This window comes from Miscanthus floridulus, chromosome 19 (genome assembly GCF_019320115.1).
Source record: "Miscanthus floridulus cultivar M001 chromosome 19, ASM1932011v1, whole genome shotgun sequence".
Lineage (NCBI taxonomy): Eukaryota > Viridiplantae > Streptophyta > Magnoliopsida > Poales > Poaceae > Miscanthus > Miscanthus floridulus.
In genome coordinates this window covers 100,801,715-100,814,113 of record NC_089598.1, presented here as the reverse complement: position 1 = coordinate 100,814,113, position 12,399 = coordinate 100,801,715, and the positions used below count along the sequence as shown (strand labels likewise).

The following is a 12,399-nucleotide window of genomic DNA, read 5'->3' as shown; positions in this document are numbered from 1 at the left end:
CTTATGTCCACGAAAAGGCAAGGAGAAGGAGAAAGCAAGTGAATTGACGCAAAAAAAAAAACACTTAAAGCACAAGGCACATGTATGCACTTAAATGCATTTTTAAATCAAACATAAGAATTTCGTGTTGTTCAAAATTGACTCAGCTGTGAAAAGTGATGGAACTTCTTACCCAAAACCTACACAAGCTGGTCAAATACTGGAAGCTCTAAAATCTAGTTTAATTATAAGAGACATTTTGATTTTTTTAATATATACCTTTTGCTATGCACTTTCTAAATGCATACAAAAAACTATGTATCTAGAAAATACGAAACGTCTTATAGTTTGAAAAGAATGAAGTACTCCCTCTTGGTCCCAAAATAAGTGTCTCTATAGCATTTGAAAAATTTGTCCCATCATAAGAGCACTTTTAGCTTATTATGGACCACCTAAATGCTACCACTATTTCTATTTACAAAATACAATCATTATATGTTGGTATATTTTTGATAGGCGTATATATTTAATTTTACACTAGCATTGATTCTCTCTCTAATTTTCTAGAAGTGCACTTGTTTTAGAACGGAGGATGTACTAATTTTGTACCGGAGGATGAGATCGCCAAGTAGATGTGTATAGGCGTCACTCTCCCGCCTAGCCAGTAGTAGCAGATAGCCTCCACCGTGTTCGTAGAATGCGTGCAGGCGGACCTGGAAGTGATCCGCCAGCTAAGCCAATGCAAGCCGCCGCCGGCTGCCGTAGGTAGAATCATATCGCTCGCGTGCACGTGCCGAGAAACAACAAAATTAAGTTTGTCCCGGGGACACGCCGGCCACGACCGTACGTGGAATCCAACCACGTACACGTAAGCACGTCTGAGAGAGAGAAAAGAAGTGGACGATCGAGTACGATACATACGTGTCTATGTGGAAGCGTGCTGGACGTCCACGTAGTACGAGCACACGAGGAGTGCTTGCTTTCTCACCGTCGGCGTCAGCCCGTACGTACGTACCTGCCGGGCGGCACTGTGTCGTGGCGTAGGCACCATGCCGATCGATAAAAGGGTCGGGAGACCACGAGGAAGCGGCCACGCCCATCCATCCTCTCTGGTGGTGCGGCGGTCGGCTTCGCTCGGCGCCCGCCTGGTGATTGCCTGCCGGTGCCGGCGAGGTTGGTGCGGCGCCGTGCTCGCTCGTGAGTGGGAAAGGCAATATCGTAAGAGGCGGATCCGGCCGCCTGCACGTGGATTGCACCCATACCCAGGTGAGCTCACGATAGAAAAAAGAGAGGGTGGCTATGGCGTATGGATACGTCGTCGTCTTCGATGTGTGCCAAGATAAACTCTGGCATCGTGTGTGCTTGGACTCAGCTTTGGTGCTCTGCGACAGACGTACCGGGCCGGGGACGATGAATGAATGGACTGATCATGTCTGATCTCATGACTTGTCGTCTCGTCTGCTTACTGCATACTCACTGCATATACTTTTTATATATATATGGGGATAGACACGTACGTAGGTACATGGTCCCTGTGACCACCACGTATAGTGCTGCTATTCGCGTCAATCGAAAATGGCAGCCTGCCTATCAGCTGTGTGCCCCAACATACACGTAAACTTTTGCACAGAGGACGACCAGCGCCTCCACTTCCTACTTGCTCCAGGCATCAGCTAGCAGCGCCATTATTGTTCACCGCGCGCGCGCAGATCAGCGCAGCGAACGTACGTACAGCCGTGTGCGTGACTCCGTGACAGGGGAGGACCGTACCGATGGGCAGCGTCGGCGGCTCGCCGGAGGAGGAGCAGCAGAAGGCAGAAAGTGGCCCTCCGCCGGCGGCGGTCTGCGTCACGGGGTCCACCGGCTACGTCGGCTCCTGGCTCGTCCGCACGCTGCTCCGGCGAGGCTACCGCGTCCACGCCACCGCCAGGGACACAGGTACGTACGAGGGCCAGGGATCTAGCTACCTGATGTAGTAGTGAGGGGTGTTGAGCTGCTAGCTGACCCACGGTGGTGTTGGTGGTGGCAGGCAAGGCCTGGCAGGTGCTCGGCGCCGTGGAGGAAGGGAGGGACCGGCTCAGGGTGTTCCGGGCGGACATGGGCGAGGAAGGGAGCTTCGACGCCGCCGTCACGGGATGCGTGGCGCTCTTCCACGTCGCGGCCTCCATGGAGCTCCACGTATCACCCGCCCATCACGACAACCTTGGTGAGCTAGTTGTTGTGAACTTGCCGTGATATATGATATAGATATATACATGTAAAGTTGTCGACAGCTAGCTCACTCTCCCTCCGTTCTGCGTGATCCACACAAATGCTTCGAGTCCTCATACACCGACGGGTTACGGCTAATGAAATTGTACTCCCTCGATCCGGACATAAAAAGTTGTGTTTAGACTTTAGAAAGATTTGATGGATAAAAATAAATCTTAAAAACTACAAACGTCAACAGATTTTTAAGTTGTGTAGTTTCAAAACATATAGCTATGTTTGTATATTAGTTTTTTTTATAAAATGCTTATGAAAACTCATAACTTTGAATGAAAGGTACTCTCTCAGTTCTAAATTGTAAGTTGTTTTGTCTTTCTTTGATACGCAGCTTTTATTACACGTCTATGTTTACATACTTAGTAAAAGCTACACTTCTAGAAAAAACAAAATAATTTATAATTTAAAACGGATGGAGTATATACTATTGAAAAATTAGTGTTCATGGGTACACATCGAAGACCATGCAGGTTAAATGTGTGATAACCATTTTTGAGTCTCCGAAGTAGTAAAGTAACAGGAGAGCACCACCGGTTGGTTGGAAAAGAGATCGCCAATAGCTATGTAGACTAGATGTAGTCCACCAATCCATGCCTTGTATGTGCTAGTGGTTTTAATAAAAGATACAAGTGTTAAAAGTGCAATCAATGAATTTTGCCTTATAATTTACAAGTAATCAAAATGGTTTATCAGTGTTATTTCTCGTTTATTCATATTTTGACACAATACTCCATACTTTATAATATTTATTTATCCATTTTGTGATATGAAATTAAGTTATCAACCAGCATGCATGTGAAGCATAGATGCCAAAAAACAAAGTGAACATGTATAAAATTTTTCATCTTGTGTGTTTCCTTCGTTTTCATTGAGTTCTGCTGGATGGATTCCAAAAGTTGACCGTGGGACTCCCTATTTTTACCCTGAATACGCTTTGGTATAAAACTGTAAAAGGGCAGAGAATTTGGGCAATGGAAAGCCCTGGGTCAATTGGGCCAACATTAATAATTCCTATGTGTGGATAGACCTACTAAGACGTGTTTTCTTTGCTGAAGCATTCCATCTTTGGTCAAGTATGCTACGCGAGATAAGGCCAAGTGATCCTGCCACTCCTCGTACGTCTTGTTCTCATGATAGACTTGCCAAATAACTTCCCTGCTTCATGCCAAAGTGCAGTAAGCATGGCTCGACGTACATTGAGTTTGGACAAGCGGCGGCCGTGGGTTGGATGGACCAACATCCTGTCTCTAGGCCGATCGATCCAGGTAGTCTGTGATCTCTGGGCCGGTCTTTAGATATCTTTGCACATTCCCACATTACAAAAAAAAAAGATCTCATCTTGTTTTAGCTTGCAATTGAATTGCCACCAAGAACCTCTTGGGAAAACTACAAAGGTTGGTGATGTTAAGCCATGTCACGATGTCCTTCCACATTCGTCTAGTGAAACGACAGTCTTAGAAAAAAACAGTTTAGTGAACCGACAATCGTAGAAATGGTGGATGTCCGTTGGCAAAAGACGACAATGGGGGCAATTCCCCGAGTTTGTCCAACCATGAGTCACCGAATGATGAGATATCCAGACTCTGTTTTGTAAAGCAAGTAAGTTGAAGAACTTGCACTTTGGCTGTGTCCACGTCTTCTAAACTGAGGGAGCATAAATTTGTTTTTGTGGAGTCTAGGTATATTATGAATTTCTTGCTAAATGAGTTGAACTGTCCAACTGATTTAGCAAGAAAATATATCACAAATTAACAGATTAATAGTCACTAGCTAATTCGAATGTCAATTAAAACAGGAAATGTACCACGTATAACGTTACTTTTTCTTAACACTTGTCGGATTGAATTAACCTGCCGTGATATTGCAGAGGAGCACGTGAGGTCAAGCGTGCTGGAGCCGGCGACGAGGGGAACCATCAACGTGCTGCGGTCCTGCGTCCGCGCGGGGACCGTGCGCCGGGTCGTCTTCACGTCCTCCGTCAGCACGTTGACGGCGGCGGACGCGGAGGGGCGGCGGAAGGCCGTCCTCGACGAGTCCTGCCTCAGATCCCTCGACGACGTCTGGCGCACCAAGCCCGTCGGCTGGGTGCGTGCACTAGCTTCTCGCTTCACGCAGTGATCTGCTTCGTCGACCTCTCAGCTCTCTCTGAGCTGATGAACCTTGAACTGATGAACCCTATGTTGCTTCTGACCTGTGGCAGATCTACATCCTGTCCAAGCGGCTGACAGAGGAGGCGGCGTTCAGGTTCGCGCAGGAGAACGGCGTCCACCTCGTGTCCCTCGTCCTGCCCACCATCGCCGGGCCGTTCCTGACGCCAAGCGTCCCTACGAGCATCCAGCTCCTGCTGTCACCCATCACAGGTACGGTAAGCCGACACAGGTCGTTCGATCCATCACAGTCACAGAATCACAGGTTGCGCTGTTCTTGACGCTCTGTCTGATCTTACCTGACGCCACGCCGGCGCGGCGCCGCCCGCAGGTGACCCGAAGCTCTACGCGGTGCTGGCCTCGGTGCACGCCAGGTTCGGGTGCGTGCCGCTGGCGCACGTCCAGGACGCGTGCGACGCGCACGTCTTCCTCATGGAGGCGCCGCACGCCGAGGGGCGGTACCTGTGCGCCGCGGGCGGGTACGCGGCGGCGCACCTCGCTCGGCTCCTCGCCTCGCGCTACCCTCCGTTCAGGCCTGGCGACAGGCTGAGCAGAGACTTCGACGACGCCTCGTGCTCGCCGGTGGTTTCGTCCAGGAGGCTGCAGGATCTCGGGTTCAGGTTCCGGCACGGCGTCGAGGACGTGGTGAAGGACAGTGTCGCGCAGTGCCTTGCCCATTGGTTTCTGGAGCATCCTGAGACCTGAATGGGACAGAGGCACAGAGCTCCTAGTTGGTTTCAGGCTTTCAACCGCGATATTGATGTAGACCGGACGTGGACGCACCGTTCCACACCTCGCTCTTCCACACTCGCTTTCCCCTGCACCCCCGCACACGCTCTCCCCCGCTCGCTCTCCGTGCCGTCCCCGGGACAGGGACTCTGCGCCCACACACGCGAGCTCGTAGCGCGCCCCGGCCGCCTGTGCTCCCACCCTCCCTTCTGTGCAACCTCCATGCCCACCCGTGCTCCCAGCGACCTCGCTCCTACCGGAGACGAGGACAACCGCGGCGGCTCACACAAGGTAAGGTCGGCCCTTCTCTGGATCTAAGCCCTCCCCCTCCTCCTTCTCTGGATCTGAGCGCTCCCCCTCGGATCTGAGCTCTCCTTCTACTCCTCCCCCTCCTCCTCCTCCACGGGATCTGAGGGACGCGGTGGCGGCTAGTGTTTCGGCAAGCTCTGTTGCAGTAGCATTGTTTTGTTGTTGCAACAAGTAATATTTCTTTGTTGCATTAGTCTTTTTTCTGATGTTGTATCTCACATTGTAGTAGGCTTGTTCTGATGTTGCAACAAGTAATGTTTCTTTGTTGCATTAGTCTTTTTTTCTGATGTTGCTTTTCTCGCATTGCGCTTTGTTCTGTTTGTTGCAGTAGCCTTTTTCTGATGTTGCAACCAGTAATATTTCTTTGTTGCATTAGTCTCTTTTTTCTGATCTTGCATCTTGAACCAGCAGCTTTGTTCTGTTTGTTGCAGTCACCTTGTTTTAATGTTGCATTAACTTGTTTTGATGTTGCAAACAAGTAATACTTTTAATGGGAGCGTGGTGAGGATGCGACGCACCTAGTGGGGCGTGGCTGGGGGATGGGTGGCGCGACGGGATGGCGGGGGGACAGGCGGCGCGGTGGGATGGCAGGATGGCGGCGCGCGCGAGCGTGGGACAGGCCGCTGTGACTGGCGAGTGACGCCCGGTTTGGATTGGTTCGCATTATTGTATCTGAATACGTGGATTGGTTGGGATCGAAACGAGTCGGACGGACCCGAGGCGCTAGGTGCTCCGTTGTTTGGTCGGGGATCGAAACGAGTCGATGTGCGTCCGGACACGCGCAGCTAGCCGGACGTCCAGACGCTAGGAGCGCCGTTTCAACAGTGATAGGATAGCACTGGAGAAGGCAGCCAGGCAGAGCCGGGATGGATGGTTGGGCTTGGGCTTAAGTATGGCATGTTACCTGGGCCTAACGGCCCTTATGATTTTGTGGGCTTGAGTTCATTGCGCTTTTCGATTTGTAGTAACTTCCCACACTTTTAAGCCGCTATTGAAATAGCTAAACTAATAGGAATATGTTTGTGCAATTGTGCGTAATAGATAACAAATTCTTAAGAACTCGTCTAGTTTGTCTCAAGTGCTCAATTTTGTAGTGAAATGTTCATCTGGGTTTATTCATTGAAAATTCCCCTGCATTTCAAGCTGGCAATAAAATAACGGGCGACATAAAAATATTTAAGGAGAACATGCTGCCTATAGGTCTAGTTCGTTTGTCTTATGATCCGTACTTTTTAGCTTGTTTTTTTAGTCGGAACAGTATTTTTCTCTCACAACAAATCAGTCGGAATAGTGTTTCGGTTTATTTTTCCAGCGAAGCGAACGGGGCCATAGTGTTCTTCAAGACTCCAACTTCTGGAATTTGTGTTACTAACTGGAAAGTACATACCATAATGTCACGAGACTAATATAATCTCCAGCAACTATTGTACTAAACAGTAACTTTAATTGACAATCAAAATAAAATATACTAGGATGGATCAAATCTTATAATGTCTCTATGATCATTATATATGACTATGGAGCACGGGAGAAGAGCACATACGTGGAGTATTTTTAAAAATTGGAAAATCCACATAAAACCGTTCGTATAACGTTAGGCTTTTGCCGTGTTTTTTTTACTTATTATCAGAACTTCCTATGTTTTAGACCATTAAAGAGAGAGTCAAAAATAAATATAACACATCTTTATTGTGTGCATCTAAAGCACGTGAATTTCATAGGGAACTATTCATTTAATGTCAAGGTTTTATCGTATTTTTTCAAACCATGGGAACTTCCCACATTTTAAACCGTTAGAAAAATATCTACAAAATAAAGAAAGTATGTATTTGTATTTGTTTGTGTAAATTGGTGGGAAACCATTCATTTAACGTTAGATTAGAGTTTTATCCGACTTTTTCAATGTATGGGAAACTCTCACATTTTAAACTATTGAAGAAACATCTGAGAAAATAAATAAAACATAATTTTTTGTTTGGGTGTATCGTAGAGCAACTCCAGTAGCCCTCAAAACAGGGCCCCTACTTTTTATTTGGGTGCTCTCCCTACTTTTGGGGGGCCCTATTTTCTAGACTGTACTCCAGCAGTGGCCCTCAAAATGGAGCCCACAAATTCATTTTTACTGACAATGACACGTGGGACCTGGTTGTCATAGACTAACTCGGCCAAAACAACTAGATTCGAGGGGAGCGCAGCGGGCAACAGGGAAGTGGCATGCGAGTCTATGCGCCGTCGCAGTTCGGTCACAGGGAGTAGAGGCCGCTCGCCGCGCCGCAACCCGGAGTGGAGGTTCAACGTCCTCACGACTAGATCCGGCACGGGGAAGTGGAGGCCGGTGAGAAGGGAAGGAAGCAGGGAGCAGCGGCGCCGGCCGATGAGAAGGGGAGGAGGCAGCGGTGCCGACTGGTGACAAGGGGAGGGAGGAGGGTAGCGCGCCGCTGAGAAGGGGAGGGGGCGCGCTCGTCGGAGCAGGGGAGGAGCCGTCGCTCGGTTGCCGAGAGAGGGCGACTGTGTGTTCCGTACAGGCGCGGGGAGAAAGAAAGGATGGGGGCCGGCGTGTTGGGCCAACCAGAATGGGGTCTGGAGGGAGGATTTTGGTGCCCCAACAAATTTGGGATCCTAGTAGGGGCCCTGCTGGAGTTGAATTTTTGACCTGAGCCCCCATATTTAGCTATTGAGGCTCAAGTAGGGGCCCTGCTGGAGTTGCTCTTAAAGCACAAGAATTTTGCGGGAAACAATTCATTTAATATTAACAGCGTGTTCGGCTGACCTGGTTTTGGATTGTTTCAGCTTATTCTCTCTCACAGAACACTATTGAATTAATCGAAATCGGCCGAACTACAGTGAAAATCTGTACCAGCCGAACACCCCCTAGTCTTTTGTGTTTTTCGATTTGTAGGAACTTCTCACGCTTTTAAGTTGATATTAAAATTGCTAAAAAAAGAGGAAAGAGAACATGTCTTTTTTGTTTGTATGTTAGGGTTCTTTTGTCGTTTTCGATTTGTAGGAGCTTCCCGTGCTTTTAAGCCGATCTTGAAATTGCTAAAAAGAGTAAAGAGAACTTGCCTTTTTTGTTTGTATGTTAGGGTTCTTTTGTGGGTTTCGATTTGTAGGAACTTCCCGCGCTTTTAAGCTGATATTGAAATTGCTAAAAAGAGCAAAGAGAACATGTCCTTTTTGTTTGTATGTTAGGGTTCTTTCCTGATTTTTTATTTGTCGAAGCTTCCCGCGCTTTTATGCCGATATTGAAATTGCAAGAAGAGCAAAGAGAACATGTCCTTTTTATTTGTATGTTACGGTTCTTTTGTGGTTTTCAATTTGTAGGAACTTCCTGTGCTTTTAAGCCAATATTGAAATTGCTAAAAAAGGGCAAGGACAATATGTTTTTTTGTTTGTATGTTAGGATTTTTTTTGTGGTTTTCTGTTTGTAGGAACTCCGCGCGCTTTTAAACCGCTATTGCAATAGCTTACAAAGAACAAAGAGAGCATGTCTCTTGTTTGTGCAAACCACGGACAAACATGATCTCCAACATCTAATGAACTAAACTGTAACTACTTTAATCCACAATCCTATCAAAATAAAATATACTAGGATGGTTCTAAAACTTTTGCTATGTCTCTATGATATGATCGCTATACCAAGCCGCAAGATCTAAGCTTTACATATGACCACGAAGCACGGGAGAAGAGCACTCGGGTTGAGCAGGTACAGCTCCTCGATGCTCGAATCGTCGCCGACCTGGCCGGCCACCGAGTCGAACCCCGGCTGCACGGCGACGTCCTGCCTCAGCTTCTCCAGCGGACGGTGGATCCTCCCCGCTCTTGGAACCGGTGGTGACCACCGAGTTCACGACCTTGGAGGAAGGCCCAAGGCCTTATATATTGTAGCTCCGGTGGACCTAGGACCTGATTGTTGGGGTTTAGTCCCACATCGTGTAGCGATGGTGGGGGAGCACAACATATAAGACGGGAGAACCCTCACTTATCAGGCTAGTCTTTTGGGTTGAGTAAGGCCCCAAGGTCTTATATGTTGTCAGCTCCGGTGGACCTGGGACCTGTGGGAGCGCAGGCTCGTTGTAATGAGCCGGGCCGGCTGTAAGCCAGCTCCAAGATCGTGAACTCGGTGGTCACCACCGGTTCCAACAATTGGTATCAGAGCCGGTACCCATGGTTAGAAAAGCTAAACCCGATAAAAAAATCTCGAGCGTCACATATGGCGGGGGCACCCCGATGTGTGACTAAGGGGGAGATTGTTGGGGTTTAGTTCCACATCGTGTAGCGATGGTGGGGGAGCACAACATATAAGGCGGGAGAACCCCCACCTATCAGGCTAGTCTTTTGGGTTGAGTAAGGCCCAAAGGCCTTATATGTTGTCAGCTCCGGTGGACCTGGGACCTGTGGGAGCGCAGGCTCGTGGTAACGAGTCAGGCCGGCTGCAAGCCAGCTCCAAGATCGAGAACTCGGTGGTCACCACCGGTTCCAACAATTGGTATCGGAGCCGGTACCCATGGTCAGGAAAGCTAAACCCGATAAAAAAATCTCGAACGTCACATATGGCGGGGGCACCCCGATGTGTGACTAAGGGGGAGATTGTTGGGATTTAGTCCCACATCGTGTAGCGATGGTGGGGGAGCACAACATATAAGGCGGAAGAAGCCCCCACCTATCAGGCTAGTCTTTTGGGTTGGGAAGGTCCAAGACCTTATATGTTGTAGCTTCGGTGGACCTGTGACCTGTGGGAGCTTAGGCTTGTGGTAACGAGCCGGGCCGGCTACAAGCCAGCTCTAAGGTCGTGAACTCGGTGGCCACCACCGGTTCCAACAATTGGTATCATGAGCCCATGGTCAGAAAAGCTAAACCCGATAAAAAATCTCGAGCGTCATATATGGCGGGGGCACCCCGATGTGTGACTAAGAGGAAGATTGTTGGGGTTTAGTCCCACATCGTGTAGCGATGGTGGGGGAGCACAACATATAAGGCGGGAGAACCCCCACCTATCAGGCTAGTCTTTTGGGTTGAGTAAGGCCCAAAGGCCTTATATGTTGTCAGCTCCGGTAGACCTGGGACCTGTGGGAGCGCAGGCTCGTGGTAACGAGCCGGGCCGGCTGTAAGCCAGCTCCAAGATCGTGAACTCGGTGGTCACCACCGGTTCCAACAATTGGTATCAAAGCCGGTACCCATGGTTAGAAAAGCTAAACCCGATAAAAAAATCTCGAGCGTCACATATGGCGGGGGCACCCCGATGTGTGACTAAGGGGGAGATTGTTGGGGTTTAGTCCCACATCGTGTAGCGATGGTAGAGGAGCACAACATATAAGGCGGGAGAACCCCCACCTATCAGACTAGTCTTTTGGGTTGAGAAGGCCCAAATGCCTTATATGTTGTCAGCTTCGGTAGACCTAGGACCTGTGGGAGCGCAGGCTCGTGGAACGAGCCGGGCCGGCTGAAGCCAGCTCCAAAGTCGTGAACTCGGTGGTCACCACCGGTTCCAACACCCGCGACCACCCTGCACACGAACAACGCGTGCTTCACGCCGCCGTCCGGCCCGCCCTCGCCAGTGCCAGCGCCGGCGGCGCCGGTCTCCTGCAGGCAATCCAGCGCGTGCTTGCTCGTGGACGTGGTGAACATGCCGACGCCGCCGTTCCTGGAGAAGCCGTGGCGGATGATGCGGCAGACGTTGCACAGGCTCGACGTGCACACGCTGTGGGAGCAGGAGACGGTGGTGCCGTGGAACTGGAGCAGCTCGTTGCCGTCGGCGACGCAGCGGGGGTGCTTGTTGTTGTTGGGAAGCCTCGCCGCCCTGCCCTTCACCTCCTCCATGTACTCCTTGAACCGGTCACCCGCCTCTCCATGCTGTGGACCTTGACGACTCGCTCGATGCGGTCCAGCGCGGCCTCGGGATTCGGCCACCCGACACTGTATATGAGCTCTACCACCTTGCTCGCCGTCTCGCCGTCCGCCACCTCGGTGACTGCACGCGAGAGAACCGGAGCCATCATCAGACATGAAATGCAGCACGATGACTCTGAATTTCTTCCTGATCAGAGAAGTATGGATGATGGTGGCGGTTACCGGCGTGGTAGACGAGGTGATGCGATTCCAGGGTGCTGTCGTTGGGGAAGAGGCCGCCGCAGCGGTTGCACCGGACGGCAACCTCGCCGCAGGATGCCCAGGCGGGAAGGAGCGACCCGGCGTCGCCGAAGGCGCCGGCGCCGAGGCGGAGCGGTGACTTCCTCTGGGAGAGACGTGCGCCGCCGGTGGCAGACCGCATCAGGAGCGGGCTGTGCGCGAACGGCGGCACCGCGCCGATATCCCAGGCGGCGAGCCCCGGGGCGGCGCCGACCTGGAGGTCGCGCCCGGACCCGGTGGCGAGCAGCACGTCGTGCGTCACCGCATTGAGCACGTCGCCGCTCTCCACCGACATCGGGCTGTCGCACTTGCTGCGCACGGCCGCCGGTGGCGCCTGGAACCTGGCGCTGTGGATCACGTCCCGCAGGTTGGAGATGGAGCGCGAGCACCCCGACCTCGGCAGCGACGACGACGGCTGCAGCAGGAACGACGGCTTCTTGTGGTTGAATTCCCTGGCGCTGCCGCCGCGCGAGTCGTCGTCGCGCCTGATCACGTCGCAGGAGCCCTGGGACTTGCAGCTCAGGGACCTCTTGAGCGCCGTCCACCACAGAATGGCCATCTCCTTCGATCGATCTCCTCCGCCTACAAGATCCGGGAACACCGTACCTTCACCTCGGTGGATGGCCGGATTGCTCCTGCTGCTGAGAGGCATCGCTATTTATCAGCCAAAACACATAGGATGCATTCAATGCGAGATTGCAATCAAATCTGAGCACAATAAATGGTCTCAAATGAATTTGCCAAAGATTCACCAAAGTTCATGAGACGAGATCGAACAGCCTGAGGAGGCCAACCATGGAAGGGAGTGGGCGTCGCAGTCGCTGCACCACCACCACCGGCA

At 50.8% G+C, this 12,399-nt stretch overlaps 1 protein-coding gene across 2 annotated transcripts; it reads left to right on the top strand.

The window, feature by feature from the left end:
- The first annotated feature begins 1,218 nt into the window (after nucleotides 1-1,218).
- LOC136528514 (putative anthocyanidin reductase) lies at nucleotides 1,219-5,191 on the top strand. 2 transcript variants are annotated; one of them, XM_066521485.1, is made up of 5 exons: nucleotides 1,227-1,917; nucleotides 2,009-2,185; nucleotides 4,112-4,329; nucleotides 4,445-4,604; nucleotides 4,723-5,191. In XM_066521485.1, the coding sequence occupies exons 1-5, from the start codon at nucleotides 1,752-1,754 to the stop codon at nucleotides 5,094-5,096; spliced, it is 1,095 nt and encodes a 364-aa protein (XP_066377582.1). In that variant the 5' UTR covers nucleotides 1,227-1,751; the 3' UTR covers nucleotides 5,097-5,191. The 2 variants fall into 2 exon arrangements, with proteins under 2 accessions (XP_066377583.1, XP_066377582.1); XM_066521486.1 differs by lacking the exon at nucleotides 2,009-2,185 and having other exon boundaries at nucleotides 1,219-1,917.
- Nucleotides 5,192-12,399: the final 7,208 nt, after the last annotated feature.